General features: G+C 56.7%; 9 protein-coding genes across 9 annotated transcripts; 4 read left to right on the plus strand and 5 right to left on the minus strand.

Moving 5' to 3' along the window:
• Window positions 1-275: 275 nt before the first annotated feature.
• Window positions 276-2,885, plus strand: MRET_0469 (uncharacterized protein; the record flags this gene model as incomplete). Its single annotated transcript, XM_027627096.1, has 2 exons — window positions 276-321; window positions 361-2,885. The coding sequence occupies 2 exons, from the start codon at window positions 276-278 to the stop codon at window positions 2,883-2,885; spliced, it is 2,571 nt and encodes an 856-aa protein (XP_027483099.1).
• Window positions 2,886-2,895: 10 nt separating this feature from the next.
• On the minus strand, window positions 2,896-4,248 carry MRET_0470 (chitin synthase activator; the record flags this gene model as incomplete). The annotated part of the gene is made up of 1 exon (XM_027627097.1): window positions 2,896-4,248. The coding sequence occupies one exon, from the start codon at window positions 4,246-4,248 to the stop codon at window positions 2,896-2,898; it is 1,353 nt and encodes a 450-aa protein (XP_027483166.1).
• Window positions 4,249-4,531: 283 nt separating this feature from the next.
• On the minus strand, window positions 4,532-5,326 carry MRET_0471 (calmodulin; the record flags this gene model as incomplete). The annotated part of the gene is made up of 9 exons (XM_027627098.1): window positions 4,532-4,534; window positions 4,569-4,583; window positions 4,618-4,709; window positions 4,741-4,754; window positions 4,789-5,047; window positions 5,080-5,112; window positions 5,180-5,191; window positions 5,233-5,239; window positions 5,312-5,326. The coding sequence occupies 9 exons, from the start codon at window positions 5,324-5,326 to the stop codon at window positions 4,532-4,534; spliced, it is 450 nt and encodes a 149-aa protein (XP_027483167.1).
• A 165-nt stretch (window positions 5,327-5,491) lies between these two features.
• MRET_0472 (uncharacterized protein) lies at window positions 5,492-8,647 on the minus strand (the record flags this gene model as incomplete). The annotated part of the gene is made up of 1 exon (XM_027627099.1): window positions 5,492-8,647. One exon carries the CDS (start codon window positions 8,645-8,647, stop codon window positions 5,492-5,494), a length of 3,156 nt encoding a protein of 1,051 aa, XP_027483168.1.
• A 164-nt stretch (window positions 8,648-8,811) lies between these two features.
• Window positions 8,812-10,246, minus strand: MRET_0473 (uncharacterized protein; the record flags this gene model as incomplete). Its single annotated transcript, XM_027627100.1, has 2 exons — window positions 8,812-9,865; window positions 9,894-10,246. The coding sequence occupies 2 exons, from the start codon at window positions 10,244-10,246 to the stop codon at window positions 8,812-8,814; spliced, it is 1,407 nt and encodes a 468-aa protein (XP_027483169.1).
• Window positions 10,247-10,462: 216 nt separating this feature from the next.
• Window positions 10,463-11,977, plus strand: MRET_0474 (transcription regulator Maf1; the record flags this gene model as incomplete). Its single annotated transcript, XM_027627101.1, has 1 exon — window positions 10,463-11,977. The coding sequence occupies one exon, from the start codon at window positions 10,463-10,465 to the stop codon at window positions 11,975-11,977; it is 1,515 nt and encodes a 504-aa protein (XP_027483170.1).
• Window positions 11,978-11,989: 12 nt separating this feature from the next.
• MRET_0475 (serine carboxypeptidase) lies at window positions 11,990-13,588 on the minus strand (the record flags this gene model as incomplete). Its single annotated transcript, XM_027627102.1, has 1 exon — window positions 11,990-13,588. One exon carries the CDS (start codon window positions 13,586-13,588, stop codon window positions 11,990-11,992), a length of 1,599 nt encoding a protein of 532 aa, XP_027483171.1.
• A 187-nt stretch (window positions 13,589-13,775) lies between these two features.
• MRET_0476 (phosphoribosyl-ATP pyrophosphohydrolase/phosphoribosyl-AMP cyclohydrolase/histidinol dehydrogenase) lies at window positions 13,776-16,367 on the plus strand (the record flags this gene model as incomplete). The annotated part of the gene is made up of 1 exon (XM_027627103.1): window positions 13,776-16,367. One exon carries the CDS (start codon window positions 13,776-13,778, stop codon window positions 16,365-16,367), a length of 2,592 nt encoding a protein of 863 aa, XP_027483172.1.
• A 30-nt stretch (window positions 16,368-16,397) lies between these two features.
• MRET_0477 (uncharacterized protein) lies at window positions 16,398-17,153 on the plus strand (the record flags this gene model as incomplete). The annotated part of the gene is made up of 1 exon (XM_027627104.1): window positions 16,398-17,153. The coding sequence occupies one exon, from the start codon at window positions 16,398-16,400 to the stop codon at window positions 17,151-17,153; it is 756 nt and encodes a 251-aa protein (XP_027483173.1).
• Window position 17,154: the final 1 nt, after the last annotated feature.

The raw sequence follows: 17,154 nt of genomic DNA on the forward strand, positions 1-17,154 counted from the left end.
CCGTCGCCGCGCCCAGCACGGTTGTCACCTGCTCAGGCACAGGAGCTGCCGGCACGTTTCATCATCCTGCGCAGGGTCGATTGTGCATCACGTGATGCTCATGCGGTGGGCAGGCGTGTCCGGAGTCGCGCCGCGCCGCGGTTCAAAGGGCCGCTTGACGCGAAGCGCCCAAGTCGGGCAGGTAGGACGAGAGGAGCCAGTGTGTGCGTGAATTTTCTGCCGTGCTGGAGAAATAAATACGCTTTGCTACATTTCTTGCTAGATACCCACCAACCATGTCGTCTTCGGAGAGACGCCGGAGCCAGCGCCAAACGATGGATGGTATGCATGTGCGCGCGGGTAGGATTGCTAACGTAACAGTCAAGGTCTTGTACACGCTGGACACAAGTCCACACACAATGATTGCGCGTGCGGGACATCGCGTGTCAGTTCGGATTGCGCGAAAGCAGGGAACAAATGTGCTTTTGGGCCGCGTACTGCTCAAGACATGTTTGAACGCCATTTGTCTCGCGAGCCCGGAGCTATTACTCGACAAAAATAGGGACTATATCGTGTACGCTGTGGATCCTGAAGAGTCTGATGCATCTCATGCTTCAGTGGCAAGCCCACAGAAATACGCACCTGTGTTTGTCGGCAAGGGATTTTTCAGTGGCGGCATTACTGAGCCGGGTGACGGCACTTCTTTCGTGACCGGCCAGGTCCGCTTAGAGTCGCGCACAAGTTCAGCCTTCAGCTCAGACGAAGAAGAAACGCCTGCCAAATCGACGCAGTTTCTTGAAATTGTGTTGCGCATGAAAGAGGCATCGCACCTTGGGCGCGAGCAATACCAAAGCAGACTTCGCGGACTTGCTGCACCGCCTGTCCCAGCGCCATCCACGCCTGTCCTATCCGAGCCGAGCATTCCACCAAAGCCTGCATCTACTCCCTCGGCACAAGTGCTGCAAGTGTTACAGGCTATGCAGGCTCACAAGGGTGGCTTGTCGCAAGATCAGCAGTCACACTTGATGGGGCTGTTGGATATGGTCGCAGGTGCCGTACAATGTGGTGCCTTACCCACTTCTGCTGGCGCAGAGACGCCACGGCCGCCGTCCAACACACGTACCGAGCCCAAGGCAGCTCCTCGAGCGAGCCGACCTGGCTTGCGTGATACCCGTGCTGAAATGCCACGCATATGCTACAACTGCGGTACCACCAACGCCACGACATGGCGTATTCTAACATTACCGTCTGGCGTCACCATTAACCACCCTGCCAGCGAACGACCGCCATCGGATGCCGTCCCGTTAACATGGACGCCACAGTATCCGAACTCGGGGCCGATTCAGACACACAGTGAGGCGCGTTGGCAGGCGTGTAATCCATGTGGCTTGTACTTTGCTAAGTATGGCGTAGCACGCCCCGAATATGTACGCAACTTTGTGGCACGTCCGTCCAAGGACGACAAGAAGCGCGAAAGTACGTCTCTAGCGACGGGCAGGTCCATGGACCGCATTAAGCGCGAACGCTCGCAAACGTCACCCGGCAGCACACGCGTAGGCTTTTCGCGAACTCTGAGTACAGTGGCGAATCGTGACGCAGAGCGTTTACAAAAGCGACAGCGACAACATATGCACGATGAAAACTTGCCGCCCACCTCACCAGACGCGGCCATGCCAGTATCATACCCGACCGTCAAGAGCCCTGCTCACAGCGCCTCTATGCGCCATGCGTTGCAAGCCAGTCCGTCATCCTCCGCCTTCGGCATACCGTCATCGCTCATGAACTCGAGCCCGAGCACTATGTTGAATACATTGATGTCGGCACCAGGCCTTCCACCTACACCGAGACGCACTCGGCCAGAGCCGGCATCTAGTCCTGTGCGTCGCAGTCCGCGAAAGCAGCCGCCTGGGACCATGGCCGATGTGAATCCGTACGCATCTGCGGCCCAGCGATCTGCCTCGTCACCTGCACCCAAGCGGGCTGCTGGCACAGCCCGCGACGCCCTGACATCGCCTGCGGACCGAACGCACGTTTTGCCGACCTTGAATCCATTCATGGGTTTGAGCACGCTGGACGATGACATGGATCCATTAGGATGTCCACCGAGCCCCACGGAAGGACGGACGTCGCGAGCGAAGCCTGCACCCAAGCGTGATATTCGCACGCCCAGCCGCATGCCCAGAGATCAGACATGGCCGACGAGTCCGACACTGGCCTTGTCTGAACCATTTCGTATTCACGAGCCCATCAAGGACCTGTTTCCTGACAATGCTCAAGGCCACTGGATGGCCGACTGGGGCTCGGGATCCACCCATGCGCTATCTCCCCATCATGCAGCCACGGAACAGCCTGCGCCCGACGCTGCTGTGCATGACAAAACCGAGACCTCGCTCGTGACTCACGCGCCGCGCCGACCCATGCCGACGACGGTGGAAGATGCATCCTCGTCCCAGTCAGGCTCGCCACCAGCCACTTCACCTGATCTGGACGACTCGCTCGTGGATCTGATTGAAGATCCGTATGGACTTTTATCAGCATGTGGGCTCGGCATGATGCAGCAGCCAAACCAAGGCACCCAGGGCATCGTGATGAATCCATCTGGAGTGGGTGGCTTTAGCGCCGATGCGTTCAACCAAATTGAGATACACAACTCCCCCTCCTTTACACAGCAGCTCGATGCTTTCACGCAGAGCGGCCACCTCGGCATCGCGGCACATATGAATGAGCCACAGGGCGTGTCTGTCTTACCCGCAGCGGAAGTGCGTTCGTTCGGACACGCGAACAAGTCTGCGCCCACGGCTCTCGAATCGTTCCTTGATGATCCAACGGTCCAGTCGATGCTCAACAACTTGAACGAGTCCACGGCGCCGATCAAGCAGGGAAAACGCGAATTGTCTACTGGATAATACATAACTGTTACATAACTACACAATCAGCGTCGGGTACTTTTAACGGTATACGTCCACCATGAGCCTTGAGATCCTTGAGACGCTGCATGGCTCGTGGATGCTGCTGCGCGGCTGCGCGGGTGTACCAACGGACGGCTTCGTCCATATCGACCGCCGTCCCAATACCGATCTCGGCGTAATGACCCACGGCATACTCGGCATTGGCGATGCCTTTGCTTGCCGCTCGCCGCGCCCAGGTGTACGCTTCGATGTCGGACTGTTGCAGCACACCTTCTGCGCCTGTCAGGTACCAGCCACTGAGTGCGAGTTCAGCCTGGCCTTCGCCACGCATAGCCGCCGTATTGAACCACATAATACTGCTGCGTGGATCCACAGGGCAGCCCAAAGAGCCATTCGCGTATCCTTCGCCGAGCTTGCACTGACTCGGTGTGTGTCCCAGTCGCGCTGCTTGGGTATACAGATTTCGCGCGAGCGAAGGATCGAATGGCACAAAACGGTTGGAAGGTTCAGCATAGTGCGTGGCCAGCTCGTACAGCGCGTGTGGATTGTCCTCGTCGGCCTGGTCCGCAGCACGTTTGAGCCACACGATGGCCTCACGTGGATTGGGATGCTGCTCCAACAGTCCATACAGCAGAATCATGCCGAGCTTGTACATACCGGCCGTATCGCCCAAAGACGCGGCCTTTCGGTAGAAAAGCACGCCAAGCTTTGGATTTCGTTTTGTGCCAGCACCCACTTCATTGCATACCGCGGTGCGATACGTGGCTGCTGGGTGATTTTGTTTCGAGGCTTGGACATACAAATGGTACGACTTGGCGTGGTCAATAGACATACCGAGCTTGCCATTGCCATAGCAGTTGGCCAGGTAAAACTGCGCGTCTGCATACGGCGGTTTGCCTGGCGCGGCACCTGACGTCGCGAGCTTTTTGATGATTTTTACGCTCTCTGATAAGAGTGCCTCGCGGTACTTGCGCGCCTGCTTTTCCGAGTCATGCGGATCCAGCGTGCGCTTAGCCGCTTCAATTAAATATAGCGCATACACCATGAGGGCTTCGGCGTCTTGTTCATCTTTGATTCGACGACGATAGTTTTCAATGTACTCCTTCGTGTAAGGCACAGCTGTCGCGGCCTGTGAGTCGCGACTGTAGCGCCAATCGGTGGCGCGCGGAGAGCTGAGTACAGACAAAGGAGGTGATCGAATCCGCGGCGTAGACGGAGCAATAGAAGCGCGGGGCATGGAGGAGGCGGCATCAATAGAGGGGGCATACGTCGAGTGCACCGGGGACGATGGCATGCTGCTTTGTAGATACGCTGTCGGCATATACGCCACGCCACCAGGGCTTATGGTATTTTCTGTCATAAAATGAAGAGTGTGGCGCAAATGAGCTGCGCGGGCCTTTGCCGGTTTTTGCCACTCACTTGCGCGCCACGCACAATCGCTGGGATCTGGAGTCCCTGGGGAAAAAAAGATGGCAGCCTCAGTGTGCAGGTGTGTGGCCACGTGGCTGGTCTCCATGCACGTCCATCCCTCGTCAAGGTGGATGTCCAAATGATGACGGCACGAAAAAGCAGCGCGACCGAGTATTGTAGAGGCACATGCTGTTTTACACGCAAAGTGCGTATGCTATGAAGGACTTTTTTGTTCACTGACATGAGACCCATTCCCACGAAAGTACCTACCTTGCTCATCATCATCTGCAGCGGTGATTAGACTGGCATGCATACGTACCCGAACGAACTCGTCATAATTGATTTGGCCATCCCCATCCGTGTCAGCCTCACGGATCATTTCTTCTACCTCTTGGTCGGACAGCTTTTCGCCTGAACATGCATGAGCACGGCCACCACATACCTAGGTTGGTCATTCTGATAGTTAGCATACTCTGGCAATCACACGTACACATGACGCAGTTCAGCTGCGCTGATGAATCCATTCCCGTCTTTATCAAACACACGGAAAGCCTCCTTGATTTCCTCCTCGCTATCCGTATCCTTCATCTTCCGAGCCATCATTGTTAGGAATTCAGGGAAGTCAATCGTGCCGTCACCATCAGCATCGATCTCATTCACCATATCCTGAAGCTCGGCTTCAGTGGGGTTCTGGCCTAGAGAGCGCATCACAGTACCCAGCTCCCTGGTCGTAATGCTGCCATCACCGTCTGAATGTCAGATGTCGCATACACATACGAACCTTTATCGAAAAGAGAGAAAGCCTCCTTGAACTCTTCAGTCGTGTTAGTACGCGTGCCTGCATACGCGCGCGATGTCCACAATAGGAGCACAGTACATACCGGCAATTTGTTCTGCTCCTGTTAGCTCAGATCGGACCAGCTAGGCAACGTACCCTCAGACTGTACAGATAGCGCCATGAACACAAAGCATGCGTGTTAGCTCGTGGTCTCGAAAACACAAATGTCACATACCAAGTGTTCCGCCATAGCACAAAAAGGTAATGGTCGGTCGCAAAATTAACGTTATAGCCGGGGAGACGACGCGATGTGTCACGCTCTCCATTAGTGCATTTCCGCAATATAATGCCTTACTACGCCACGCGAGCATCACGTGGTGAACCACCGCCACGAACGCGCTACATCATCCAATCACTATGGAGCAGGCAAGTTTGGAATGCGGGGTAGGGCCATGACGTTGGGTTCAACTGGGCACCAACGAGGGTCGCTTGGTTGGGGGCAGGCGTTGGGCGATTCTTCTGGATCGCATGTATTAAATCGCTTTGAAGCAAGATGCTGGATTGTTTGCAAGAGATGTCGACGAGACATGTCATGATCGAGCATCGCAAGTATATCGTCCAAATGTACGACGAGAATATCCCAAACATCCAACAGAATCGGTATTGAGTGCGTAAAGTTGTAGATCCGAGTACGCAGGATGCGTTCCACTAAGGGAGAAAACATAGCGGGGGTGCTGCCTAGCTGGTGAATCTGATGCACAGACGCACATCGACGGTACCATTCCTGCTGCACAAATTTCAGAGGGCTGTCTGACATGTCGTTTTCCAACATGTTCTTCGGACCAGGCGACAAATGCAGCCACTCGAGCCACAAGGAGACGCGTAGGCGATCGACCATACACAGCCGCATAAGGATGATAACCATCTCGAAGTTGTGTTCGACGACGGCTTTGCGGATGATCATGGGACGCACATCGCTGCTCTCATGAGCAAACTGCAAGAAAGAGTCGGTGGGGTGGTTGGGTGGCGGGGTCGGACAAGCATCATACATTTTCCCGGCAGGCGGTGCCAAGAATGTCGCAGACCCGGCTGTTTTACCAGCCTCTCTGTAATGGGCATGGGCCTTTTGATATTCGCGCTCCTGCGCTCGGAGTGGACGCGTGAGATGGCGCAAGTCGTCACGCGCAAGCCAGCGCTGAATCCAACCAAGTGAAAAGAAAGGATTAAAAATGCAAGTTTCCTGCTCCAAGATGATTCGAAAGTGGTGCTGCCAGGCATCCAACTCGTGCAGTGGCGGTCCATCGGATGGAAACAGTTCTGATAGTTGAGGCTGTGGGATAAGGAAAAACGGCAAAAGGAGCCCTAGACGCTCAAGAGCCACAATGACCTGCTCTGTCTCAGAGAGAGAAGACGCGCGTTCTTCTTCTATCTCTTTTCTGACCGGCTCCAGTGCCTCTTCTTCCTTCTCGCGAGCTTGAATGAAGCTAGCGCTTGTTGAATCGTTTCGATCAGGCAAGATAACGGTGGCACCATCTGCCGTCATCACACTTGCGCCTTTATTCAAGTGAACATGAGCGACGCGACGACGAAGACGCACCCAGCGGCGTCGGCGAACAAAGGTCCAAATACCTGGTTTGCCTGTCCATCTAGCCGAGCGAGAGCGTATGGAGCGCATTAAAGCCTCTATGCCCTCATCGGGACGAGTGGCTTCCTTGGATTCACGCCGTGCTGTACGATTCGCATCCACGTAATGCGCAAACATGTGAAATGCCTGCCACCATTGCTGTGGGCCCGCCTTCGAGGATACTTGGATGGGCCGGCGCCAAAACTGCAGACCTGTAAAGCTACCACTGTATTGCCATCCGTCCTCGTCGGTGTTGCCCGTCATGTCAATCATCCAAGTAGGATGCACCCATTCCCACGTAGGGTCTGGCAGCTGCATGGTCAGAGTGGTAAGCGCTGTATTCATGCCTTGTGCGTCCGTCCATGGCGAAGGATCAAACGCGGAGAGCACATTTGAGCTGAAGCGCTTCGACACTCCAAAAAGCACAATGCCACGCTGATTCTCATGTAACATATCGTACACATATTCAGGGTTGTCAGGATCCGCAGGGGTTGTATATACACGTGCGCCACCTTGTCTCGCGTGGTGCGGGTCTTCATCGTCTGACTCCATATCATCTTCGGCCAGGGTCTTGTTCCATGCCCGAAGTTTTCGACGTCTCCATACATGGGGACGAGATGCCGAGGCTGGTGAGGTGGAAGGAGTGCAAGGCCTGTGATCGGGCGTTCCACGTCTGGAGGCAGGTAATTCATAGATGCTTTGAGCATCCAATCGTTGCGACGACCGGAGAAGAGAGCTGAGACGCGGAAGGCCAGCCGCTGAGAAAGGAGACGGTGTGCGAGCTGGTGTGGAATGAGGCCAGTCTTCCGGCGAAGCCTGGTTAGCTTTGCTGGACCGGGAAGATGTATTCTCATCGCGTAGTTCAGCAGGCATTTTACGCATATGTCGCATCTGTGCGTGCATGTCTTTGTTAGTGAAAACGTTGTTATGCGCTAGGCTGAGAATTTGCATCGATTCATCGCCTTGACCATCCCAATCTGAGAGCGTATTCCTTCGTTCGTCATCCATCATGGGCGATGTGGTGTCAGAAGCAGACCACCGAGAGTCCAACAGAGCGGAGGGGACTTGAGGTTGAGGCTTGACGACTTTCGTTTGAGGTGTGGGCCGTACAATCTGCAAGGAAGATGGTTTGGAGTGCACGTCTGATGCAATTTGCTTAGCGTGCTGCAATACGGCGTCCGAATCTTGAAGCGAGTTGGATCTAGACGGAGTATCTTTTGGATCAACAGGTCGGGTGGCATCCTTTAGGAGGGCTGGAACGGAGGTGGCAGTTTTCTTGCTGAACGGCTCCTGTGTATGGAGCGACGACGGAGGCACGGAGGAGGCGGAAGAATAGGCATGGGAGATGGAAGGCGAGCGTGACGAATCAGAGTCCGGGTTCACAACAGCCACTGTTTCGAGTGCCGCTGATGAGCCGACATCGATATCCATGGCTGGATTCGGCGAGACCACAGGTCCATGATGCTTTTGTGATGATGTGGATGATGAAAAGAGCGAACGGCGCTCGGTGCTCGATGACGCAGCCCGATTCAGAGCATTGATGCCCATCCACCTGCGCCAATTTTGCGCCTTGAATACATCGCTTTCATATGACGCGATTTTGTTCTTTGCATCTTCTTGAGGTCCGATAGGTCTCGGCATGCTAGGAAGAGGCCCGCGTGAGCGCATTTGAGGTGCACCAGAGGAGCCTGTGCGAGAATGCGTGCGTTCATGCTGAGGCTTCAGCGGCTGCTCTGGTTCTGGGGCAGGTGCCCATCGTTCCAAGTCGGAGACTAGCGGCGAAGTAATCGCCGCAGCCGGCGACAGAGGCGGTTCAGTCTCTGTAGTCGGCGAAGTCGGTATGGACCGCGCAGCGTCGAGGCCATGAGCATCAGCTGGCGTCACGACCAACGACGGAAGCGGCGGCTTGGGGTCGGATGAGCCCATCCTCTTGTTCCTGAAAACCATAAGAGTAGACGCTCAGGTTTTTCCCGGATATATACAATGGAACAAAGAGGTGTGTTGGCGTGGGCGTCGCTTCAACGCTAGATCCGACCCCGGCACAAACCCCACCCCGCTTCGTCAGCACACCTCCACTAGACCGTTGGCCCCCTACCGACACGCTACCAACCCTAGCCAAACCACGAGGATATGCCCCAGTTATGTATGTTTTGTTGGATGGTGTGCAATGCGCTGGCATAGTCCACATTTTGGAGCTGCTGCACAACTTGTGGCATATTAGCGGTGAAATTAATGGAGCCCGTGTACCACGCCATGGCACCAATGCCCATCGCCCCTGCAGCTGTCAGCATTCCCGCCGCGCGCGCGAGGGGGCGGCGGCGGCGTCCGCTGGACTCCTGTGAAGCCACCTGTACGTTGCTTCCATCGTGATCGTCTTCGGCCCGGCGCTTGTTGGCACGCGAGCGAATGTTGGAGTCCTGCATGGCCTCGTCTTGCACCTTGGCTGCCAGGAGCTGCGACTCCCGAATTTGCGCATCGATCTGAGCAGGTGTCAGTGAGTTGGAGAGCTCTGAACGAGAGAGCGCAGCTGAAGAAGAAAGTGCGGATCGACGTGTTGTGCGTTGCGAAGGCGTCGACGATTCCTCAGTCTTGGTCGGCGCAGATGGCACCTCTGCTGTGCGCACACGCTTTGTCAGGCGACTATTCGTTTCCTCAGACTGTGCTCCTTCCGTCGACTCGCTCTCTGCTTCTTCGGACTTTTCAAGCGCATGAGCAGCCGAAGCCACGGTCGCAGCATCGGGGTTGAGGATAGGTGTGTTGCTATTCGGCAGCAGCAACGCTGTGGCTTCAATCAATGGCTGTGCCAATTCAAGTATGCCATAGTCATTAGCAATGGACGAAGCATGCTGGCATGGAATCCACACACCCTGGAGACGAACACCCGTCGACCCAGGCGGCATCGTGCCCGTCTTCTTCGACGGTGTATCTGTTTTCCGCGGGGAACTCGAGCGGGACGCAGCCACAAAGCCGCCATTGGCCGCCTCCGTGTCGAAACGCGACTCGAGGTACGTCATCTCCACGCTTTCCTCTTCAGCATCGGCATAGGGGAACGCGAGGCGAAACATGGACGAGCCAGCAATCGCATTCGTGTCGAAGCGCTTCAGAAGAAAGCCATGCTCCGCACCGTTCACAGTAGGCAGCTTGATACGGCCAATAATAATTTCCCTGTCATGTAAGTAGACGCAGTACGTACTTGTCCTCGCGACGAATGACCTGGAGCTTGACCTGACGAGACTTGACTTCTTGTAGTCGCGGGTTTGTACGCTTCGGGAGCTCATGTACACGCTCTGAAGAGGGCTCTTGCATCTTGGTAGCGGCAGCCTTGCTCGTGCGCGACTTGGACGGCGACTTGGATGGTGACTTGGACGGCGACTTGGCAGGCGTCGATGTGGCCGGAGAGTCGGTCTTGGCCGTCGCACGACGCGACCTGGTCGTCCTTCGAGGAGTGATAGCCGGTGAGTCGGATGCGATCGACTCTGCAGCAGGCGACGGATGACTCGCGCTTTCACCGCGGCCCTTGCGCGGCGTACTACGACGTGGAGGCATACGTGATGAGGTGCAGAACCAAACGACGATCGGCGCCTCTCGTGTGTTGATGCTGTCTCGCACGCGTTTCGTGACATATCACGTGATGGTGCACGTGGACGTGTCGCTCAATGCGGGGTTGTGCGCGAGTGTGGAGGTGAACGACCGCGCGTGTGCCACTGGAACCCGAAACGCCTACAACCGACACGGACGGGGCCTGCGCTAAAGTGTGGCGTGATGAAGTACCTAGAATACCCCGAGCTCGAGGTGTTGTCACGCGCGCTTACCTTTGAAATGTCCGAGTGCAAAGTGTTTACGCGCATCGAGGCATACTCGTGCAAGGCCGTGAACAAAGAAAAGCGCTTGTTCAAGTCACTAGAGTCATCGTACCTGTTATCGGCATCAAGCTCACCACCCGCTTATCTAGAGGAGGCCTTAGCTTCACCCTTCGGGCGCCTTGACCAGCCTTCGGCACGGAAAACGCTGTTTCTTCTTATTGCAACGCTAAATGGTGCATTTCCCGATCACGACTTTAGTGAAGTGAATCCTGCCGATTTTGTCCGCGAGTCCAGTCCTACCGTTGTGTTGAACAGTCTCACATCGACGCTCCTAAGTTTGCGTAGTGGTACAGGCTCTCCAGCGTCCCTTCACGCCTCGATCGACGACTCGCCACTGTTAAGCTCGTTGGCCCGTTCGCCTTTGGCACTCGATGCACGGTCGACGCCTTCCCATGTCCGTGCCGCCACACCCACAGCAGCCGACGGCGTCAGCAGCGGCACTGCAGCAACCCATACGCCTGGTCCTGCCAGCGGCAGCGGAGCCAGCCCGAACCTGTCGTCATCACGCTCTGCGTTTGCGTCGTTGCCATCGGTGATCGATGAGATCATCCATACAGCTGACTGCGAGGTATACACGTTTCATCCGGACATGGACTCAGATCCGCATGCGAGTGCTGAGCCAGACGAGGAAGGTACCGGTGACATGTATGAGACGGATCCCTATGACGAGGGATACACAGTCGATGATGACGACCAAATGGCAGGTACGAATGCAGCACACTCAGGCGGGATGCATGGAAACGGCGCCGGCGATGCGTACATGGACGATGCGTCGATGGCAGACACACCCATGTTTGACGAGGATATGGACGTTGCGCCATCCTTGCTCGGGAGTGCGCATGGCGGCGCTCATGCATCGCCCTCTCTTACCGTTGATGAAGACGACTTGGCTGGCGCGGGCGCGGGTCTCTTGTGGTCTACCTTCGCATTCTTCTATAACAAGCGCATGAAACGCATCTTGTTTGTCAGTGTGTGGAGTCGAAAGAACTCGCCGCTCGGCACCACACCCACCATGTGGAGCAGTCCTTCTCTGGGGGCCGTGCAGCCATTGACAGCCACGGACGATGTGCCAGCACTCGGCATTGCGCCGTCGCTGTATGATCGTCTCGCTGAACGGGCAACTGCCGCCCCCTCTGCACCTCGGCCAACTCGTGCGCGTCGTTCCGCGCCCTATTCCGTGGCACAGCGACGGACAAGGCAAACGACACGTGGTCGATCCGCCTCCAACAGTCCGGCGCCCAGTGCCTTGTCGCCTTTTCCACATGCACAGGCGCCGCACGCTATGCATCCGCCGGCTGCGCGACAAGCATCGTCCACCTACACATCTCTCGACGCTGCCGCGCTTAGCGTAAGTGCGCCCGACCCACGAGCCGTTCAACCGCTCGCAGCGAATCCACCGTCTAATGGCATTTGATAATGAATAGAACTATGTAAATGATGAATCGAGACGACCAGATTCGGTCATGGGGTTGAGCCAACGGTCAAACATGACCAGCGACGCCTCTCGGTCATCGAAGGGCACAAGATGACCGGCATGGTCCAACGTCGCAAAGGTCAGGCCACCATAGTGACGAAACTGGCCTGCACGTTCTTTGTCACCCTTCTTGGCGTACCAGTCATGCATTTTGGCCTTGGCATAGCCGTCGTGACCCGACCACTGTAGCTCCTCGATCCACGCAGCATTGCCCAGCCAGTTGCACTGAAAATCACGGCGACCTGAGTAGGCAAGCACTCGGACGCCTTCCTCCAGAGCACGCTTCACGGCCCATGTGCTGTCAAGCACGCCATCTCCGGTGGAATAATAGTCCCAGTACACACGGTCCGAGCAACCCACAAACGTTCCATCGTCCTTGTCGCCAAAGTCGTAATCATCGATGCCAAGTACTCGACGTGTAACCTTGTCATTGAGAAACGACTCGATATATTCGTCCTCAGGGTAGTAGTCAGGATGTGTGTAGTCAAAGGGGGACTTGTCCGTTCCCATCCAGGGATCGTTCAGTTTTTCATCACAGAAAAATTGGGTCTCGCGACAAAATTGGCGATTGTACTTTTTATTGCACTTGTCGACTTTGGCCAGACATGTAGGCAGATGCTTCTTCATCTCGCGGCAAGTGGACTTGGCCAGGAAGGGCTTGTGACCCGATTTTTTCGTGCATGCATAATCATAGTAGGCCTGGTACAAATGCTTGGGCGACGTCATACCATTGCCGATCAGCATTGACTGCACTGGCAGTGGTTTGAGACCTTGTTCAGGATTCTTTTCGTAGAGTGCATTGTCCGTCAAGATCTGGTCGACCATGAGAGGAATGTAACGGCCAGCGTACGACTCGCCAGCGACGTGGAAGTCACGAAGGTGGACAGATGAGTCGTTTTTGTAAGAACCAAACGGACCGTCGTTGTGCGTAGCAAGCAAGTGCATAAAGGCACTGAGGTCACGGGCACTCTGCTGAGACGAGAATACTCGCGTCGCTGGTGACTTTTTCTTGGTTCGCGTGCCATTTTTCCACGAAGCGTACGAAAATCCGACGCCAATAGGCTGGTCTAAAAAGATGAGGTTGGACTTCTGCACCCAAGAATAGGGGTTTGCCTTGGTCGAGATCTTGCCATGGCCCGAGTCCTTGGTCGCCAGACATGGGCCCAACTCTTGAAGCAGACCCGTCATTGACGAGCATCCTGGCCCCCCTGTGAGCCAGAGCGTTAGAGGATTTTTTTCTGGTTCATGGCGCGACTCGAAGCCCCAGAAGTAGAAGTGCTCGACGACGCCGGAGTGATTGTACCCCTCCTTGGTCGAGCCCAAGCCACCCTCGATCTCTTCCAGTTTGTCGAGATCCACATCCAGGTATCCTGACCAAGATGTCCGGTTGCCACACACATAGCCCGGTACGCGGCGCAAACGGAGCGTATGCGCTGGCAGCGAAGGATGAGAAAGGACCTTGTATGCATCCTCCAGGTGAATTGGTTCCTGCTTAGCCTTGACAGCGATAGTGGCTCCTAGCAGACATAGGATCGACCAACGAGATAGCATAGTGCCAAGCTACGGGTAGAGTCATCTGGGGGGCGTCATTTTATACATGGCCGTGGGCCTAGAGTGGTACCCTTCAGGCCTGTCGACACCTGATCCCACTGCATGGTGATCGTTAGCACGTGACCTTGTGCCTGATGACTCGTCCGCGTTGCAACTAGGCTAGGCCATCGAAGCTTGCCACTGGACCATGCTGCAGCAATCGACACCTTTTGTTCCGGCTTGGGATAGTGCAGATACAAACGTTGAAGCCTGGTCGGTGAAGGACGAGCTGGCTTCAGCTATTCAGTGCACGGCGCCATTGCTGGTGCCATGGGGTGCACAAGTGCCTGCCAAGCTCCGCCCCATCGTAGAATGTGACGTGTCGACGTCGTATGACGAGGCTGTGGACGTGCTGAACGGTGGTGCAGAAGCCATTGCAGTGCGTCCAGACTCGGCACTGATGGAGGCGCTTGGTGCGGACGTCGTTAGCGAGCGTGTGCTCGTTGTGCTGCGTGACGGCGAAGAGTTGAGCGCTGAGGTGCCACCAGCAGGTCTTCTCGTGGAAGGCGAGCGTATTCCTTCTTCCGAGTCGCTTAAGCGCTATGTCGATCGCATGAATACCAGTGTGAGTGGCCGAGGCGTGTACGTGCGAGCGCCTGTGGCGTCTTTGGACGACGTTCGCGCCATCGCTGCGCACGGCGCCACTGCTATTATCGGCACGAGTCAATTGGCACTTGAGCAGCCAAGTGCTGGCCAGCTGGACTATGTGGAAGCGTGGATGTGCACCATGGCCAGCGACCGTGCCGATGGCCTGCTGCCGACGCTCGTCGTGTCCGACACGTGCTCAGCAGCTCTGGGTCTGGTGTACTCATCTGCTGAGTCGGTGCGTGCTTCCCTCAAGACTGGCTCGGCGCATTACCAGTCGCGTAAGCGCGGTCTTTGGCATAAAGGCGCCACGAGTGGTGCGACGCAGCGTGTCGTGCAGCTGCGTCTGGATTGTGATCAGGACGCACTCGAGTTCCGTGTAGAGCAGCATATGGGCGATGTGTCTGTGGGCTTTTGTCACCTCACAGACCGCGCCTCTTGCTTTGGCAACTTGCAAGGCCTTGCCAAGCTTGAGCATACATTGCGTGCCCGAAAGCAGTCAGCGCCACCGGGTTCGTACACGTCGCGACTGTTCAATGATGCAACGTTGCTGAGTGCCAAGATCCGTGAAGAAGCACAGGAGCTCATTGACGCACGGGATCGCGAACATGTGGCTTTTGAGGCGGCTGACTTGCTATACTTTGCTTTGGCGCGCTGCATTTCTGCGGACGTCGGCCTCGCAGACATTGAGCGCTCGCTCGATGCCAAGAGCAAAAAGGTGTCGCGCCGTAAGGGTGATGCCAAGCCGGCCTATATGCCAAAGAACGAGCCGTTGGACGCTTCGGCGCCGATCCGTCTGCCGGTGCACCGTCTCAGCGAGACGTCTGCAGCACAGCAGATCGAGCTACTTCGGCGTCCGGCGATCCGCACGACGCAGGTCATGGACCGCGTACGTCCCATTCTAGCCGCAGTCAAAGAGCGCGGTGACGAGGCTGTGCTTTCTTTCACGGCACAGCTGGACCGTGTGCAGCTGGACAGTACCGTGCGTCTACCGCCGTTCCAGACAGAGGCTGATAAGCAGGCGATGGATGCGCGTACGCGCGAGGCCATTGATGTGGCGTACGCGAATGTGCGGTCGTTCCACGAGGCGCAAAAGGCGCCGGCCAAGACGACGCCCAGCAAGCATGCAGCGTGGGCGCCTGGGGAAGATGTTTTGGAGGTCACGACGATGCCGGGTGTCGTTTGTACGCGATTCCCGCGAGCGATTGAGAGCGTCGGATTGTATGTGCCTGGAGGCAGTGCCGTCTTGCCATCGACGTCGCTCATGCTCGGTGTGCCGGCGCAGGTGGCAGGATGCAAGACGATTGTGCTCGCGACGCCGCCGCGCTCAGACGGCTCGATTGCGCCAGAAGTGCTGTACGTTGCCGACAAGATCCAGGCGACATGCATAGTGTGTGCTGGTGGTGCACAGGCTGTGGGTGCGATGGCGTACGGTACACAGAGTGTGCCCAAGGTCGATAAGATTGTCGGTCCGGGCAACCAGTATGTGACGGCCGCCAAGATGCTCGTCCAAAATGAGGTCGATGCTCTGGTGTCGATCGATATGCCGGCCGGTCCTTCGGAAGTACTGGTCGTGGCTGATGCGAGTGCTGAGCCTGTGTTTGTCGCGTCGGATCTGCTGTCTCAGGCCGAGCATGGCCCTGACTCGCAGGTGGTGCTGGTGGGCATCGACCTGGATGACGCCAAGCTGCGTGCGATCGAAGATGAGGTGGACAAGCAGGCGCGTGCACTTCCGCGTGTAGATGTCGTGCGCCAGGCCATTGATAAGAGCGTGACGATGCTGGTCAAGACACGCGAGGAGGCCATGGCGTGGAGCAATCGCTATGCGCCTGAGCACTTGATCCTGCACACCACGGAACCTGAGGCGCTCGTGCCGCTCGTGCAGCACGCTGGCAGTGTATTTGTGGGTGCGTGGAGTCCGGAAAGCTGTGGTGATTATGCATCTGGCACGAACCACACACTGCCGACGTACGGCTTTGCGAGGCAGTATGGCGGTGTGTCGACGTCTACGTTCCAGAAGTACATTACCGCTCAGACGCTCGAAGCTGATGGCCTTCGACAACTCGGCCCGCACGTCGTTGCGCTCGCAGAATGTGAAGGTCTTGAAGCGCACGCCAATGCGGTCCGTGTGCGTCTGCAGCAACTGGCACCATAAAAACGTAGGCAGGAGTATGGAGGTATTTTTATGGCCTATCCACCGTCACGTCCCGAGCGCGACCCGCGTCCAGGGGCACCGACGCATGACGAGACGCCACTGTACGAGGCTGCGACATTGTACGCGCAGTCGCCGCATGTGCACGCAGACCGGCGCGAGCGAGCCCGGCGCGAGCGGCGATCGCAGTACGGACCGCGGCATGTGTTTCTCTTTGGGCGCGCGAAGCGAGTCGCGGAGCCCATGTACCTCGTCCTAGCCGTGCTGCTTCTTGGTCTACTTTGGATCGTGACGAGGACGTCTCCCGCCTCTACGAAGCTGTCATCTCCGCCCCCGGCCGCCACAGCGTACTTCTCCACCACACCACCATCCATGCCGTCGCAAAAGACGTTTACGCTCGCATCGCGCGGCAAGGGCTGCCATCTCGTGCAGTCGGAGGTTGAGCGTGAAATTAGCGATATGATACGTGGCGTGCAAGTGGGCATCCTGACGCTGTTCATTCAGCACACGAGCGCGGCGCTCTCACTGAACGAGAATGTGGACCGGGATGTGCGCACGGATATGGACATGGCTCTGGACCACGTCGTGCCCGAGTCGCTTCCATGGCGCCATACGGACGAGGGTCCCGATGACTCTGTGTCGCACACCAAGGCTACGCTCGTGGGCCCATCGCTGACGATCCCCATCACGCGCGGCCAACTCAACCTGGGGACGTGGCAGGGTGTCTATTTATGCGAGTTCCGTCGCGCCAAACATGCGCGCCGCATCGTCGCGACCGTCCTTCCATAGA

The sequence above is a fragment of the Malassezia restricta genome, chromosome I (genome assembly GCF_003290485.1).
Source record: "Malassezia restricta chromosome I, complete sequence".
In the NCBI taxonomy this organism is placed as follows: domain Eukaryota; kingdom Fungi; phylum Basidiomycota; class Malasseziomycetes; order Malasseziales; family Malasseziaceae; genus Malassezia; species Malassezia restricta.